A 16875-nucleotide genomic window follows, 5' to 3' on the forward strand; every position below is an offset into this window, starting at 1 on the left:
CCATTGTAACCACTGGCCCGGAGCATTCGTCCAAAAAAAATCGACTAATAATGAAGAAAATTAACACATTTGTTGCAATAGTAATTTATGCTAACTACATTACTACTTGTACTACAACATTTGAATCATCAGTTCTTCCTCACTTTCCTCAATTGATCATATTTGGTTTATTAAAATAATTATGTTGTGGTTATTGTTAAAACATTTCTGCTATTATTATGAGTATTATTATTTGTATAATGCGCTTTCTCCCGTCATTAGGAGTTAGAAATGTAATGGCTATGTAGTAGATTAGATTAGAACCTTCATTATCCTAAACTGCTGGGACATTTTCCTAAAGCCAATACCTTTTTATATGTTCTACTCTTCACTTACGTTGTTAGCATAGGTCGGCATTGATGTAAAGAGCCAACAGAAGACCTTGTTTATATTGGCATCATGATGCGTCATAAAACCAGGAAGTAAGCCGCTGGTTCCCTCGACAAAAAAGCAATGGGACTTCTCCACAGGGTTTTGGAAAATAGCTGGAAATAAAGTCTGTGGAAAACGAACCTGTTTGATAAATGCAGGTTTTGTTCAGCCAGATAATCTCCACATGTCTACCCTACTTTTATAATTTTCGAATCATAAATCTAATCGATAGATTACAAAAGGGTTTTAGGACGCGTCACTGCACCACTAGAAGCCAACTCCATCGATCAAGCTGGCTGAAACGTTCTCTCCCCCTCTTCTTCTCATGCTCCCTGTCACTCTCCTTTAACTCCTCCGGTGACTTTCTTTTATTTGAAGATTGTTTTTTGCCCGGCGCTTGGCCGGTTACCGCTGGTATTAAAATCATTTTGGTGAATGGTTAGGTGGCGCGATAGTCTGTAGTGAAGGAGCGCGCTCCCGCTCACGGGAGCCTGCTCGCGCTGCGCTCTGCAGCAAACAGCTGTTTGCTTTTCACCCAACAATGACAAGCGACTCACGAAACGCTATGTTGTAGTGTTAATAAACAAAACAATTTAACCAAATTGATAGTCAAAATACCAATACCAGAGGAAACATTTTTTTTTAAAACAATATTTGTAGTGGCCCGAGCGGGCAAGTGGAAAGTACGTTATGCTGGCCCGGGGTGTCTAAATAGTGCTTCCGGGCCAGCGGGCCAATTATAATGTCGAGCCCTGCCTATCCTAAGTGTATTGCAACACTTCTGTCTGTGGTGCAGACAGAAGTCCTCTTGGACGCCATTCACGACTGTGACATGACTACTTCATACAAAAAGGCTATGGCCGACTGGAACAAGTGCCAGTGATTAGTGATTAGGGCACTTATATATATGAGGGGCCGCTAGGGACATTATTCAGAAATACCGTTCACATACACATGTGAAACACTCTCACACACAAAACTAAAACCAAAATAATTTACAAACATATGTAAAAATCTCTCATATACACATTAGGGCTGTAACGATACACTAATCTCACGATACGATACACAATATTCAGCTCACGATACGATATATATCACGATATTCACCCAACGATACGATTCGATATAATTCGATACACTTACATCATTTTCTGAAAGATTTTAAAGGGACAGTGTGATTTTTGTGACATCTTGTGAGTGTTCCATTGACTTGGATTTAATTAAACTGAAAACTGAAAGCATCAATTATACAATATATGGCTCTGACTAGACAGAGTCTACAGCTTGCAAATGCTGGACAAAATGAATCAAAAGAGGTGCTGAGAAAATTTGTTTCATTTATTGAAACGCAAACAGTGCAAACTAGCTTGCAAGCCTTAAAGTGCACATAAAGTGCAGTATCACAATGGACAATTAATAGGTGCAGCAGGTGGCCTGTTCTGAACGGATTCTTTTACAGCATTTTTAGCTTAAGGCGAGACACGGCAGGCAAAAACATCGTTTTTCATGCCCATGTCAATTTTGAGATTTTGTGCTATTTTGATTCAATAAGATGTTTTCTTTCAGGCTTTTGGAAGAAAAACGTACAAAATACACATTTAGGTGTTTATTTTACTATAGTTTGTCTATTTCCGTCGGTAGATTTCTCCTAAATTCACCAAAAGTTAGCAATCTAACGTAACATAAAGTGCCGTGACCGCTGTTTGCTCCATGTCATGAGAGGTACCGTTGGAAAGCTCAGGTTCTCCTGCACAATCTCATCGGATCCAAATATGGTCATTTCCTTTGTATCAGCAACCAATCGTGAAAGTACAAAGGGGTCATCTGACCAAAGAACGGAATCTTATTGGCTGGTGTCAATTTCTGACAACGTGATTCGTTCAGATGTGTCACGTGGTGCGCCATGACACTTCCTTGTTTATATTTGCGCTGAAAATAAATCTCAAAATGCCGAAACATCCGCGAAAAAATCGTTCAAAGAGAAGAGGACAACAATTGTCACTTGCACGTAGCAAGGTAGAAGACAAAACAAATGACCCCGAACCTGAAAAACCTTCACTTAGTGCGTCAATGCGCAAGCTGTCACCCAAAGAGCAGGAGGGTTTAGATAGCGCCACACAGCAGTGGCTGATAATACATGTAGCGCGGCTGAATGAACTGCTCAGTGGGTTGATTTGCCCAAATTGCGCAGGGACAGGGCTCAAAGTTAACATCGATCCGCAAAACCATGGTTTCTGTAGCAGCTTAATTTTAGAGTGCAGTCTGTGTGATGGTGGGTACCGCAAAAGTGTGTACACATCTACACGTCTTCAAGACGAAACCAGGAAGGATGTTGCTTTTGATGTGAATGTGAGAATGGTGCTCTTAGCGCACGAGTTAGGCTTGGGCTATGCAGCTCTGAAGAAAATAAGCAAAGTGTTGGGGATTCCTGCACTTCATCTCAAAACCTATCAGAGACATGACAAGAGAGTGACAGGTATAGAAACAGGATTGAGACCAAGAAAACTTGAACTATTGAATTCAGAGTATAACTTATCAGGACATTCAGTTGACTTATTTTTTTCTCTTATTAGTGGCAGAAATAGAGAGAGGCCTGGAGTCACTTCACAGGACAAGGGAGCAGGTCAGGCAGGCTTATGCAGATGTGGACCCAGATGTTGCAGAGTTGCTGAGGGAGGATGCAGAGGCAGTTATAAACATCAGCGTGTCATTTGATGGCACATGGCAAAAGCGAGGCTTCACATCCCATTATGGGATCGGTGTGTGCATTGACATCCTTACTGGATTGGTGATAGACTATGAAATCCTATCATCCTATTGCCATGCTTGTGCTCTAAAGGGAAATGCCAAGCAAGAGCAAAAGATTACAGAAGAGGAGTATGACAGTTGGCGACAGACACATAGTGATTGTGCAAGAAACTTTGCAGGGTCAAGCAAGGCAATGGAGCAGGAGTCAGCCAAGAGGATGTGGGCCAGGTCTGTGAATCGCCACCAGGTGCGGTACACAGAGATGTTGTCAGGTGGGGATAGCGCAGCATTTAGGGAGGTGGTTGCACTGAACCCATACCCTGGGCATGAAGTGGTGAAATTAGAGTGCATTAATCATGCCCACAAGCGAATGGGTACAGCACTCAGAAAAATGAGTTCACAGAAAAAGTTAGGAGGGAAGGGTGTAGGGAAGCTGACTGCAAAGAAATGCAAAACTTTGCAAAATTATTACAGGGGGGAAATTCTCAACAACCAGGGTTCAATCGATAAAATGAAGGGAGAAATATGGGCAGGTCTCCTCCACGGCATGTCTACTGATGACAGCCCCTTACACACCAGGTGCAATCCCTCCTGGTGTTGGTATAGGAAAGCAGAGGATAATGGGGAAACACCTGGTAGCCACAAAGAACATGCTGGAAACTTTTTAAAGCGAGAGGTGGGGGAGAAGCTTATCCCTGTGTACCACCGCATGTCAAGTGACAGCCTGCTCCAGAGAATGCAGCATGGAGGTACTCAAAATGCCAATGAGTGCCTCAACTCTGTGATATGGGCGCGGTGTCCAAAAACGGTCTTTGTGGGGAAAAGCAGGGTTGAGGCAGCTGCAAGTATGGCCATCTCCACCTTTAATGAAGGTGCCTCTGCCATGCTGGCTGTTATGGAGAAGTTGTGGCTCCAGAGCACAGCTGTTACTGTCAGCGCAATGAGACAAAGTGATTTGCTGAGAATTTCAAAAGCTGAGGCCATTACATCTGCTAGTTTGAAATATAGGCGCAAGAGTCTAAGCACAGCAAAAAAGGTGAAAAGACATCAGCAGGAGATGCAGGAGGGGCCTACTTATGGAGCAGGCATGGACTAGGGTGGCAGTTCTGCAGTGCGTGTGTTACTGTGGTCGTAGTGTGTGTGTGTTACTGTGGTCTACGGTGGCCCTGAGAGGCCAGAGTGCTGCAAATAAAAGAACGCTGCAAATAAAAAGAAACAGATACGCCGCGCAAATAAAAACGCCGCGATGCAAATAAAAAAGCCACAACGGAAGTGAATTACCGGGGACTATTATTGCTGATGCACATACGACGGAAGTTAATTACCGGGGACTGATGCACATGCGTTTTTTTATGCGAGAGAAGAAGAAGGCTGGGGGATCTCCGGGAAACATCTCATGGGTAAGTTTATAATGTTAAAGTTACACAGGATGTAGATGATTTTAAATGACGTTATTTTGTGTGTGGGAGCAGATTATGTGTGTAGTGTATAATGTTAGTAGAACATAGCTTTGATCAAAACTGCAGAAAGCTATTTTCAAGTTGTTTGCTTGTCTGTAAAAACTGTTTGATTCTGCTCGATTTATCCGTGCAGCTTGAACCGTTTTAAATCTAGACCACACACACACACACACTCACAGTATTCTTGCGTGTTTAACTGCCTGAAACTTGTCTTGCCCTTGTCAGTGGGGAATGTCGTGATTAAGACACACTTGCAATCCATTTTGGGAGATTCCTTGTATTAAGCCAGCGTTGAAAGTAGTACTGATTAGTCTTTCCAAATGTGTTAGTGTTATTTAAAAACTAGTGCAGTGCCCGTTCGGGGCATGGCCGTTCAAAGCTTGTGCCTGTACTAAGCGAACCGATTGTTTGGCTCCCATAATTGCTGCTTGCAATGTTGTCCGGGGGGCGTACCCGATCGGAGCGCGTAGATTCGTCAAAAATAAAGGTTTAGAAAAATGAATCCCAAAAAATTCTAAATGAAGGATGCAAATCATCATGCAATCCGCAAGCCATATCCGAAAGCTTAGGTCGATCTGACAAACAGTCAGAGAGATATGCGAGCCACAGACACACACACAGACACACACACACACACGGACATTTCTTGCTTTATATATAGATAGATAGATAGATAGATAGAAAGATGTTCATGCAATTGAAGCGCAAAGCAACCTAATGATACTTTATTTGTTTTCTTGCAGGTCATAATGTATTGTCCTTTTTGTGGACAGCAGCAGGACTCTAAATCAGCCTTTTGCTGTTCATGTGGCAAGGACCTCAAATTCCTGTGTGATGTTGATAAAACAGGCACAAGTGGAGGTAATTTTTATTTTTTTATTTTTTGAATTAGGCTTAGGCAATGTACACTCTATATCTTATGAGTATGGGTGAGAACACTGTATGTCTCTCTGTTCTTTGTCATTGACGATTGATTGGACTCTTATTTCAAGCAGAGGCTACAGGAAAAAGCACACTGGAGTTATTCCGGACTTTCCGGAGTGTAAAAGAGAAGGAGAGACGAGCAGGTTTTAAGAAAAAAAAAACACCATCAAAAGACAACCTGAAGGTTGTGAAGATACATTTTTTTGCTGAGATATACTAATAATTTGCCGAAAGTCCATTCTGTCATGTATTTATAGTGTCACTGAACTAGTTAACAGTCGCCTATTTCGTTGTTTCTCTGTAGATTTCAGTAGGCCTTATGAGGCTGAAAGATGGTGTACTGAAGACTGTAAGAGGAACAGTACTTCCCCTTTTGATGCGACCAGAGTCGGATGCGGACGAATTGCAGAGAGCTGCTGAGCAAAAAATGAAGACCTTCGACAGAAATGTACATGGTGGTCCCTACGTACTGCTCTACCCTGACGGTACAAAGATAACTAATATACCAGGAACAGAAGTACCCTTCACTCTAAACGAGTACAAAGAGGTAATGGGGAAGGCCTACCAACGTATCACACTGTACATTTGTACAGCTGAAGATTTCTTTACATCTTGTAAGTAATTGTGAAATTAATTACCAACCAAGAAGAGCTTTTTAAATTGATTTGTTTGTCAAGGAAAGCACTCTGTTGTTCTGAGTAGTCTAAAATCCTCTTATACCTGTTCTTGTATTTCACAGCTCAGGAAACCAGCTCTGAATCCAACTCATCGGATTCAGAGGTGATCATCATGAGTCCAACTTCTGCAGAATTCAATGCAGCTGATACATTAGTGAGTACTACATTTGTTGTATCTTAGATCGCTTATATTGTAAATTCCATCTGGAAGTGAAAATGTTTCTAGATTTCACATAGACGGCATATTTTTACGATGAAACATGTCCCAAAATAGCATTTTAAATTGCGGTAAATGTTGCAGCGTCCTGGCTTACACATATTATACAAACTTAAGAAAACAACTTTATTTAGTGCAGATCCCTGCAAAATCACACCATAATAATGTGTATGTTTTTCACTGAAAGTAATAATGTAAGAAGGATCATTCCCCCTGGCGCAAATCACATACACTTTCTGTCAGAATAATAGAATTCAATATTTATGTTCAAATGTGTTAAGCTCTAGTTCTGTCAAATTTGAAGTGTCACACTGATATATTGTTTTTTACTTCCAGGTATGGGAACCTGCAGAGTCAGGCAGTGATTCAGCAGCTCCGGTAATTGTGGCTCCAAAACATTGTCTTTTGTTCACATTTAGCCTTGTCTGGAAATATTGTCACACAATTAATGTCTTAAACTACATGAAATAACGTGTCACACTGACCCAGAGATCCACGTTTGTGTACATTAGAATAGTCTTTTCTTTCTAAATCAGCCCTCAGATAGCCATGATTTAAAATACTTCAACTTACCTGTCCTATCCCTGTTATGGTTTGTGATTCAGGTCTTATTTTCTGACTCACAAGAGGGCCCAGGAACATCAGGAGGTGTGCTGGAAACTGCGTGCTATAGGTATTATACTTTCCTTTCTACAATTCAAGTATGTTTTATATGAAAACATCAACAATGTAAACTTGTGTATGTCAATTTCTCAGCAAATATACTCAGCTGTATGCGCCCATTGTAATAGAGGATAAGGATGACTCAGACAGTGTTGAGTGCAGTCATGACATTCCAGAGGATACAAAGTAAGAGAAAAGTTACCCTTACTTCAACTGTGGTTGTTATTTTTCCTGATCAAAAATGTGTGCTATGGTGTACCATTTAACATGGTCATAATTTATCTGATGACAGGGTGGACCAGCAATCACTTTCTGAGATAACTGCAAACCTGGCCCTAGAGATTGACCATCGAGCTGTCAGCAGATTTAACATCTGTCGCTCGAACATCTGGGATGGAGCAGTCAGAGGATTCAAAAGGGCAACATTCTCAGAAAAGAAAGACATCCTGGTGAAATTCTCTGACGATGAAGGGAGGTTTGAGGAAGGTCTCGATACAGGTGGCCCCAAGAGAGAATTCCTCTCCCTTCTCATGAAAGAGCTGAACAAACGGCCCATATTTGATGGACCTGTGGAGAGCCGCTACCTGGTCTACAATTCAACAGGTTCTGTTTTGTGTATAATGTTTTAAAAGAACCCATATTTCAACCTTGCAGTGTTTTCAAATATGGAAACTGATTTAATATTTCTTTATTCTGCATTATCTTGGACAGCTATCAGAGAGGATGAGTATTATTTAGCAGGGAAGATGATTGCTGTGTCCATTGTGCATGGTGGACCTGGTCCTAATTTTCTGTCAGAGGATCTGGTCAGCTACATCTCAGGGCAGAGCAGTTTCAAGGCATCTGTCGGAGACATTACAGATGAGGAGATAGGGAAAGTCCTACAAGAGGTATGAGAAGGGTGTGAAATTCTAGAATAGGTAAAGAGAGAGTTTTGTCCACTTAAACCATTCTTTCAAGATATACTTCTGGCATTACCATTTTTTATAATTACGTGTCATATTTGAAATGTGTGGGACTCTGTTATCTCTTCTTTTAGATTCAGAATTCACCCTCAGTGGAGATCCTTCAGGACTTGATGATACGGAACAGTGCCATGTTGCAGACTGCTGGGTGCTTCAGACATGTCAGGTCATGTGAAGAAAAAAAAATGATAGAGGATTACCTGAAGTGGTACATAATCCACAGGAACAACACTGCAATCGAAAGGTAGGTTTTTGTATTTCATTGTTATTGCTAAAATAATTATGAAAAACGTGTTGCTGTTGTCCCATTTTCTTGCTTACTTACTTCTACATGATGCACATGTATCTTTGCATGCATCTTTTAATTGTATTTTAGATTCAAGGCTGGACTTGAAAGTTTGCAGTTTCTGACAGCTCTGCAGCAGCATCCGACGGTCCTGACCCCTGCTCTCTGTCATGCCGATGTGAAGCTGTCTGCTGCAGAGATGGAAAATCTGTTCCAGCCTGAATTTAGTCAACAGGGAAGCAACAGAAGGGCTCAGGAAGAGAAAGCTGAGTTACTGGGCAGATTATCTTCTCGATTGTGAAGGTTAGTCAATTTGCTCTTGTCTGATTTTTATACACACAGATTATAAAGAGTTCCGGTGTTGATGTAGATAGTATTTACTGTCAATTGATTCCAATGTTCTCTACTTTTTAGAAAATGACAGCTCAGTGACCTTGGAGGAGGTGTTAATGTTCGCTACAGGTGTGCCATGTGTGCCTCCTGCTGGTATGAGTCCTCTGCCACGCCTTCAGTTCCTATGTTCTACAACGTCAACATTCCCAATGGCAAATACCTGTGCCAACATTTTAAAGCTTCCTCTTTTGGACACTTATGGTGCCTTCAAAGCCAACATGAACTTTGGCATTAATAATTCCCCCGGCTTTGGGTGCCTTTAAACAATTAAATAACTTGTGGTAAAAGTTAATGTTCCCACACACAGTACACAGTCCGTTGTTTTAATGTTGCGGTCTGTCAGACCAAAATGTTGTGACGTAAGAGAGATGTGAGTATTTTTCATGGCAGATTTGTCCTATTTCATATCCAACATGTGAACTAGGGATGGGCATGATTTAATCGATGATCGATAATTGATCGTTAAGGATTTTGTCGATTTCGTATTTTTCTTATCGATGATCGGTAATAAAACATCCTACCAGCAGGGGGCGATATAGCGTAAGGAGTCGCGACAGCAGAGAAAACTTCCTGCGAGCTGCTCACTCACAAAGATAACAACATGAAGCGCGCGAAACGAAGTCCGGTGTGGGACCATTTTGAGATAAAAAACGAGTCCGCTCACTGTATACACTGCGACACGGTTTACAAGTACAACACGACAACAACTCCGATGATGTACCACTTAAAGAGCCTTCATCCCAGCGTGTTAAGAGGCACTGAATCCTCCGTTCAGCCCACCATCACCTCAGTTTTAAACCGGAGGAGCTGTGATGCGAAGCGGGCGGAGAAAATCACAGAAAGTATCGCCAAAATGATTGAAGTGGACATCTTCCCCACAAGTGTCGTCGAGGGGAAAGGATTTAGAGATGTGGTTAGTTTACTTGAACCAGCGTATCAGATTCCCTCACGGCGCACTATCACCAGGGTCATAGAAACCCACTACAAGGAGCGAAAACAGGAGCTCCTAAACAAGTTAGCCACAGCAGCTAGTGTTGCTATAACAACAGACTGTTGGACCGCTTTAACAGCGGAGAGCTACATCACTATCACATGCCACTACATTTGCGACAACTGGCAAATGAATTCAGCGGTCCTGCTCACTGAAAGCCTTCCAGGCCGGCATACTGCCGACCTTCTCGCTGAGAAGATGAATGAAGCTGTAGAGCAGTGGGGATTTGAAGCCAGAGTTATCGCCTGCGTCCACGACAACGCGGCCAACATTACGGCTGCCAACAATCCCACCAGAGTCAGCTGGGTGTCTGTTGCTTGCTTTGCACATACTCTCCAATTAGCCATAAATGACGGGTTTGCTCTATACCTGCATCGGGTCATCTCTGCAGCTGGTAAACTCGTTAGCCACTTTAATCACAGCACTGTGGCAACCAATGCGCTTAAGGAGAAGCAGGAGCAAATGGGCCTCGCCACCCACCGGCTTATTCAATCGTGCAAAACACGGTGGAACTCAGTCTGTGAGATGTTTGAGCGACTTGTGGAGCAGCGCTGGGCTGTTGTTGCTGTCCTCTCGGACAGAACCCTGACCAAGCTTCAAGATGCCAGGGTCCTGGAGCTGAAGGATGAGCACTGGCGGCTCATGGAGGACGCACAGCCTGTGTTAGCAGCACTTAAGTGTGTCACAACTGCCATGTCTGCCGAGAAGGACGTCTCCATCTCAAACATTTATCCAGTAAGCTTCAGCCTCATCAACACCCATCTCATGCGGAGAGAAGGAGACGAGACCAGAGTAACCGAATTCAAGACCAAAGTGAAGTCCTCCCTCAGCAACAGAATGAAGGTAAACTAACTAATTAGTTGACATGACACTCATAATAAATAGCCGCTGATGAGGAGACTGACATAGGCATAGCTAAATGTCGCTTATGTGCTTTGCTTATTTAGATATGGCATATTTTCAAACGTTTTTTATCGATCATCCGACATTTTTCTATAATTTATTTATACAGGTTTGGTCTGACGAGTTTGTGACAGCCGCCCCAATGATTGCATCCATGCTGGATCCCCGTCACAAGCATTTGAGCTTTCTTTCGCCACCACAGAGACTAATTGCTAATGCTAAACTGGTTGAACTGGGAGAGGCAATTGATGCAGGTGAGGCGGCTATCCCACAGACTGGGAGAGAGGAGGCGGTGTTGTCATGCCGGGGAAGTCCCACAACTGTCACTGCCACTACGCACGTTTCTGCGATGGCACTTCTCCTGGGGGAGCAATACTCATCTACCCCACAGGACACTGGCATTGAAACAGAGACTCAGAACTTTCTGAGGGACATACCCCCACCTCTGGAGTGCAGCCCGACTGATTGGTGGAAAGTGAACGGTGGAAAGTTTCCCAGGCTGGCTAAATTAGCTAGACGCTATCTCTGCATCCCCGCCACCTCGGTCCCGTCAGAGCGGGTCTTTTCAGCCGCTGGACTGACCGTCACTCGGCTCCGTTCACGTCTCACCCCCGAGCATGTTAACATGCTAATTTTCCTCAACAAAAACCAGTAGGTTAAGTAAGCTATAGCCTCCTAACCACCGTAGCCTTTAGTCAGACCGAGGCCTATAACGTGTTATTGTTTTGTGTTTACTATTGTTAGTTAAAGTTTTATATCTAAAATAGGCGGAATTGTATTTATTTTGTTTGAGAACACTGGCTCTTATTTTGTTAATATCCCCGACGCCTCCGACATTTGTTTTGTTTATTGTTTGCACATTTAAACACAGAAGTGAGTTTCTGATACTATTGTTAGTTAATGTTTTATGTCTAAAATAGGCGGAATTGTATTTATTTTGTTTGAGAACACTGGCTCTTATTTTGTTAATATCCCCGACGCCTCCGCGACATTTCTTTTGTTTATTGTTTGCACATTTAAACACAGGAGTTTCTCATTATACTATTGTTAGTTAATGTTTTATGTCTAAAAGAGGCGGAATTGTATTTATTTTGTTTTTGTTTGTTTTAAGAACACTGGCTCTTATTTTTTTAATGTCGCGGAGGCGTCGGGGATATTTCTTTTGTTTAACATTTGCACATTTAAATAAACATAAAAGTGAGTTTCTCACTTCTGTTATTCTGTATCGACCTGCATTAATGTTCACGTGTTCTGTTAACGGTTGTTTTATGGTCAGGCTTCTGTGAGGAGAGCAGTTAGGGGCGGGGTGGAGAGCAGAGGGCTTTTTGAGTGCGTGTCTGTGTGGGCGCGTGCGTGTGGGTGAGAAAGGCTGCATGTTAGGGAGAGGAAGAGCAGCACGTTGTTGAGCGGTTTGTTGTTTTTGGTTGTTTTGGCGTGGTCCCGGCCCACAGTGACCCTTCCTGTAACCGCAATAAAGCTGTTAAGATTGTATACGCTTCGCTCGTCATTCCGACCTGTCCGGTGGACGTTACAATACGTCATACAGTTTTTTTGACGGGTATAAATGTTAACGATTAATCGATAATTGATCGTTAACGTCTCACGATGATCGATTAAAGAGATTTCTTAAAATGCCCATCCCTAATGTGAACAATACCACACATTTGTATTGTATTGTTATTATATTCTCGTTAGGTAGGTAAGGTAGACCGTGGTTAAATCAAGAGTTCAGAACATGTGTTAAGATGTTTTACAAATATTTACATAAACAGTAAATAAAGACTGCAAAAGGCACCTTGTTGTGCAAATGTGCCAATTTTGTTTTGCCCATTTTATCAACATGTTTTTACATGAACTTTGTGAAAGAGTAAAGCTGAATGACTCTTCATTAAATGGTTTAAAATTGTTTCATTTTAACGTAAGGACTTGTTTTTCTACGTATAGCATATATGTTACACACTCGCTACAAAGATGACACGGCTGTAGCTGGTTCACAAGATTTTATTCTCAGATCCACTGTGAAAACAGAAATAACAGTAGCATATGTGACTGATGCAATGAATGAATGTTATTGTTGATTCATCAATTTGTTATGGGCTGTGTCTGAAATCACTCAAAACTCCCTATATAGAATTCCCTATATAAGGAGTAGGGAGTAGTGAATGAGAGTGATTTCGGACACCCCTTGGTCTTTAAAATGTCAGAAAGTAAAGCCTCACAGAGAACAAATTAATCCAGCAAATATTCACATTTTAGAGGCTGGAACCTGCTTATATTCAAAATTAAAATCAATTACCAAAATATTAGGTGTATAATCTTCTGACGATCGACCATTCAACTGATAACACGGATGTAACACTAAACATGTTTTACAAAATACATGAATATGGTGTATGTTTATTTAAACAAAGAAAGGTTTCAGTCTAATGACTTATGCAAAGATACAAGCTGAATATTTCACTGGACTTATCTACTCAGAATTGCAGCATTCTCAATAATATTCAACCTACATTGGAAACTTGTACACACAAAAAAGGTTCTGGGGGGCTGGTGGGGCAATGTATTCTACACTCCAGACATGTTTTTCATGGAAATGTAATTCTGAACAGCAGCTGTCCAGTTCACTGGTGGAGCCAACCCACTCCGTCTTTGCAAGTCCACAAAATGCATCTCCAGATTCTCATCACCACACAAATTGTACTGGGATGATGCTTGCATGATGCCATCAAAGTGGTGTAGGGCTTCCCAGGACACTGGAAATCCACACTCCCTTCCGCCAAACCTATGACCAGTCATAAATTGAAACATGAGTCAAGTGATTACAAATGGATCATTTAACCCCCCAAACATGCTAGATAAGCATTATAACTAAAACTCCATTGAGTCAGTTCTTCGTTAATTAAATCCTAAACAAAGAGCTTTGACTTGAGAAATTAATCTCAGGTTGACAGCAGCTCTTTCAGTCAAATATGGTCATTCTACTCACTTTCTAACACAAGGTACTTTTTGGAATTGATTAAGATAAATCGACAGAATAGCTTTGGATATCTTCTGATTTAGGTTTTGTGTTGGAATTCATTTTTAGTCGTTTAAGACTTGAAATCATTTTGAAATAATGAGTTTTCAGACTAAATGAATCACGTTATTTATCAAGTGACAAACTTGTCATATTGGGCTGATACACCAAATTATATGAAGTCAGATATATTTTAAAGTAATATTACCAAACAATTTGAATACAAACCTGTGAGGCAGGTGGTACATGGCATCAGGTTTACCTGATGGACACTGAGACAGGCGAACAGGTCGGATGGTGTGGTTGTTCCACAGCTGTCTGTACTCATCGAGGTCTTTTTGGAAGATGCCCAAAAACACATATCGCAGCAGACACTTGTGCTCATGGCTCCCATTGAAGAGGTGCCTCTCTCTAAGGTCACTGAAGAGCTCGATCCAGAACTGAGTCCTAATGGTGGAATTCAAAACTTTTGTATTTCATGAAAAAAAGACAACTTCAAGTAAAAAGTCACAATATTTCTAGAGATGTTGAACATTTCTTGGTGCGCTCCTACATTATTTCATTTGGGAGCACATAAACTCCCTTGGGAAAATGTTAGTGTACAGCTCTAATGTAATTTCACAATTTTTTTCATCCAGATAGATTTAAAGTATTTGGGCACCTCTGTACTACACACACACACACACACACACACACACCTCTACTGGTTTTTGTGAACTAGAAGGACACTGACCCAAACACGTTTTTTCCTTCATTAGAAGGACACCCCTTTCCACTAGCTTTACAAAGATGTTTTGAATATCAAAAAATCTATTTTGAGCCATACAACACAAATCCCACTTCAAATGTCCAATACACATAGCACAACTCAAAATACAACAACCTGACACCATGCTTATTAGGAGGACAGCAGATAATGAGCTGCATAAGCCCCGCCCATGACACAATGGTTATTTGGGAGGACAGTAGCTATACAACACACAAACATGTCACTGAAGTGTATTAAAGGGGCAAACATGATTTAATGGAACATAACTTTACACAAACAAGTGTTGGATTGTGCATTACAAGAACAAACCTTTTATAAAAGGGACACATTTTTTTGCACAACAGCATAGGAATACCTGATTTGTGATGTAATATTTTAACATGAGACAATATAGTGCACCATAGATATATAGCTTAAAAGTATGTTAATGCATATGTATGTTTATGTGTTTTAGTTATTGCTTGCCTCCTGTTTCCAATCTGTTGTTTTCATGCAAATGTAGAACCACATTCTAATACTCTCCAGAGGGGTATACTACAAGCAGGTCTTCTGAGACGAATTAAAAACATTTGCAAGTAAATGCTTATATTTGCAGCACTGCTAATTGCAATTACATCGATATGAAAAGAACCGATTTTATAGCAAAGTGACGGAACTGGTTTATCACTAATACAAAATGCTATTTGCCCTACAAGACTGCTCATCTACTTGGAGCATTACCTTTTAAAAGCTGACACAAAAGGGCGTATTGCACCTTGCACAGTGAACAATGAGCCAAGTTTAATGGTTATTTTCACATACAGTAACATTTTCTCACATGAAAATTGAGCGAAGACTAAATCTTCATTATTTGAAACATATAACTCTCCTTCCACCTTGGAACAACAGAGAATTAGGACCACACAAAAAAGAAAAGATAGGAGAATAAACTCATAATTACGAGATTAAAGTTGCTATGTTAGGAGAATAAAGATGAAATTATCCTGGGGGCTGAGGGGTCGTTGCAGCAGATCTTCAAGGAAGTTATATTGAGTGATTGGAACTGGAACGGAACAAACACTCATAAACAAAACGTTGCTAAAACACAACTACCGTAATAAGGTAAACAACTATCCACAATCCAATTTTCATTAAAACAACTTCACACCCGCCGCCCTCCAAGCTGGACACATAACACAGGTGTCTGTCTGCAGCCAGAGGAGAGAGGAGGGGTCAGGGACCGTCTACAAAGTGCAACACTGAAAAACATACTGCAAATAAACTACTAAAACCACCTATTTCCGCAGACTTGCATGTGTAGTTTAAAGTCCATGTAATGTCCAAAATAAAAGTTATTCTGTGTTAATAAATCGCTTCATCACTTTCCACTGTTTCATTTGACATATCAACATCAATGATTCTTTCCATAAATACCCCCCAAATAACATGAAATGTGTGCCACTTTCCCGTGTTATTCCGCTCCGGTAGCGAAAAGCTTGCCAGCCATTAACCCAGCTGTGTGACGTCACACGTGGCAAACACCAGCCTCGTCTGGATTGTTTGTTTTGTATCCTTCCGCTATTTTCGCTCAACATATGTGTAACCGGACCTCGCTAAACTTTTTTTATCTAACAATTCATGATGGGGAAGCGATGTGTAGTTGTGAGCTGTGAATGTTTCCTGATTGCTATAAACATTGATCATGGGTGCTGGAAGATTGTGCACAAAACTCGGGTCAGAATTAAGTTACTACAGGTGTTATGCCAGCTTGAGCTAAATGTCACCAGAGTACAGTGAACTTGCCTAGTGACTGAAATATATAAAAGTTGAAGTGAAATAAGTAAGGCCAAAAATGAATTACGTCTGAATATCTTTATTATTTTTACCACTTTTAATTATTTGTGGGCTCGCACATATACCAAAATAGACTAATGTACACTGCAATAAAGATAAAATGTTACAAGTGAAAAATTAACAAAAGAACCCTTTTTTATTTATCAAACAGTAAATTAATACAATCTTACAAATTTGTGATTTGGAAAATGTTGTTATATTTACATGTTTCTTTGGAAAAATAATATTGTAAATGATGTACTTTGTAAATTATTTACATCATGCGAAACCATTTTAACCAGTTCAGCTGCATGATTTATGTCAAATTACAGATTTGGCCATTGAAATCCCTGATAGCGGCCTCCCGGTTCAGGGTAAGTCTTCCGTATCTCGGTTACAGCACATGCAGCGGGACTCTGATTTTTGGGCCGAGTAGGCCTACACCCCAGCACCAACGTACAAACTGTCGATAAGCTGTATATCGATACTTCCTAATGAAAAAAAAGTATACAGATTATAAATATATTTGGAGAAAAATAAAATGTTATGTAGTACTATTATGTAGCAATGGTTACAAATTGGCTTATAACATGATATTTGTATTTTACTTGTACAAAATAAATATGAGGTTATACAT

General features: G+C 40.8%; 3 protein-coding genes across 7 annotated transcripts in view; all 3 read left to right on the forward strand.

The window, feature by feature from the left end:
* The window catches only part of fitm1l (fat storage inducing transmembrane protein 1, like), a 59256-nt gene that overhangs the window by 4293 nt on the left and 38088 nt on the right, over positions 1-16875 (forward strand). The window lies entirely within an intron of this gene.
* LOC307018767 (uncharacterized protein) lies at positions 1814-9162 on the forward strand. Of its 2 annotated transcripts, none has more exons than XM_079649176.1 (13): positions 1814-4562; positions 5366-5483; positions 5615-5730; positions 5851-6160; positions 6286-6377; positions 6777-6818; positions 7046-7113; positions 7197-7289; positions 7396-7706; positions 7815-7993; positions 8143-8312; positions 8445-8657; positions 8769-9162. In XM_079649176.1, the coding sequence occupies exons 1-12, from the start codon at positions 4497-4499 to the stop codon at positions 8653-8655; spliced, it is 1776 nt and encodes a 591-aa protein (XP_079505302.1). In that variant the 5' UTR covers positions 1814-4496; the 3' UTR covers positions 8656-8657; positions 8769-9162. The 2 variants fall into 2 exon arrangements, with proteins under 2 accessions (XP_079505302.1, XP_079505303.1); XM_079649177.1 differs by having other exon boundaries at positions 1817-4562; positions 5618-5730.
* LOC307019921 (E3 SUMO-protein ligase ZBED1-like) lies at positions 9191-11296 on the forward strand (the record flags this gene model as incomplete). The annotated part of the gene is made up of 2 exons (XM_079651020.1): positions 9191-10581; positions 10751-11296. The coding sequence occupies exons 1-2, from the start codon at positions 9349-9351 to the stop codon at positions 11294-11296; spliced, it is 1779 nt and encodes a 592-aa protein (XP_079507146.1). The 5' UTR covers positions 9191-9348.

The sequence above is a fragment of the Notothenia rossii genome (assembly GCF_949606895.1).
Source record: "Notothenia rossii genome assembly, chromosome: 9".
Lineage (NCBI taxonomy): Eukaryota > Metazoa > Chordata > Actinopteri > Perciformes > Nototheniidae > Notothenia > Notothenia rossii.

Coding starts and splice junctions, on each gene's coding strand:
- LOC307018767 (XM_079649176.1), top strand. CDS start 4,497: ATGCACATGCGTTTTTTTATGCGAGAGAAGAAGAAGGCTGGGGGATCT. Junction 7,994..8,142: donor TAGGGAAAGTCCTACAAGAG/GTATGAGAAGGG, acceptor CTCTTCTTTTAG/ATTCAGAATTCACCCTCAGT. Junction 8,313..8,444: donor AACAACACTGCAATCGAAAG/GTAGGTTTTTGT, acceptor ATTGTATTTTAG/ATTCAAGGCTGGACTTGAAA.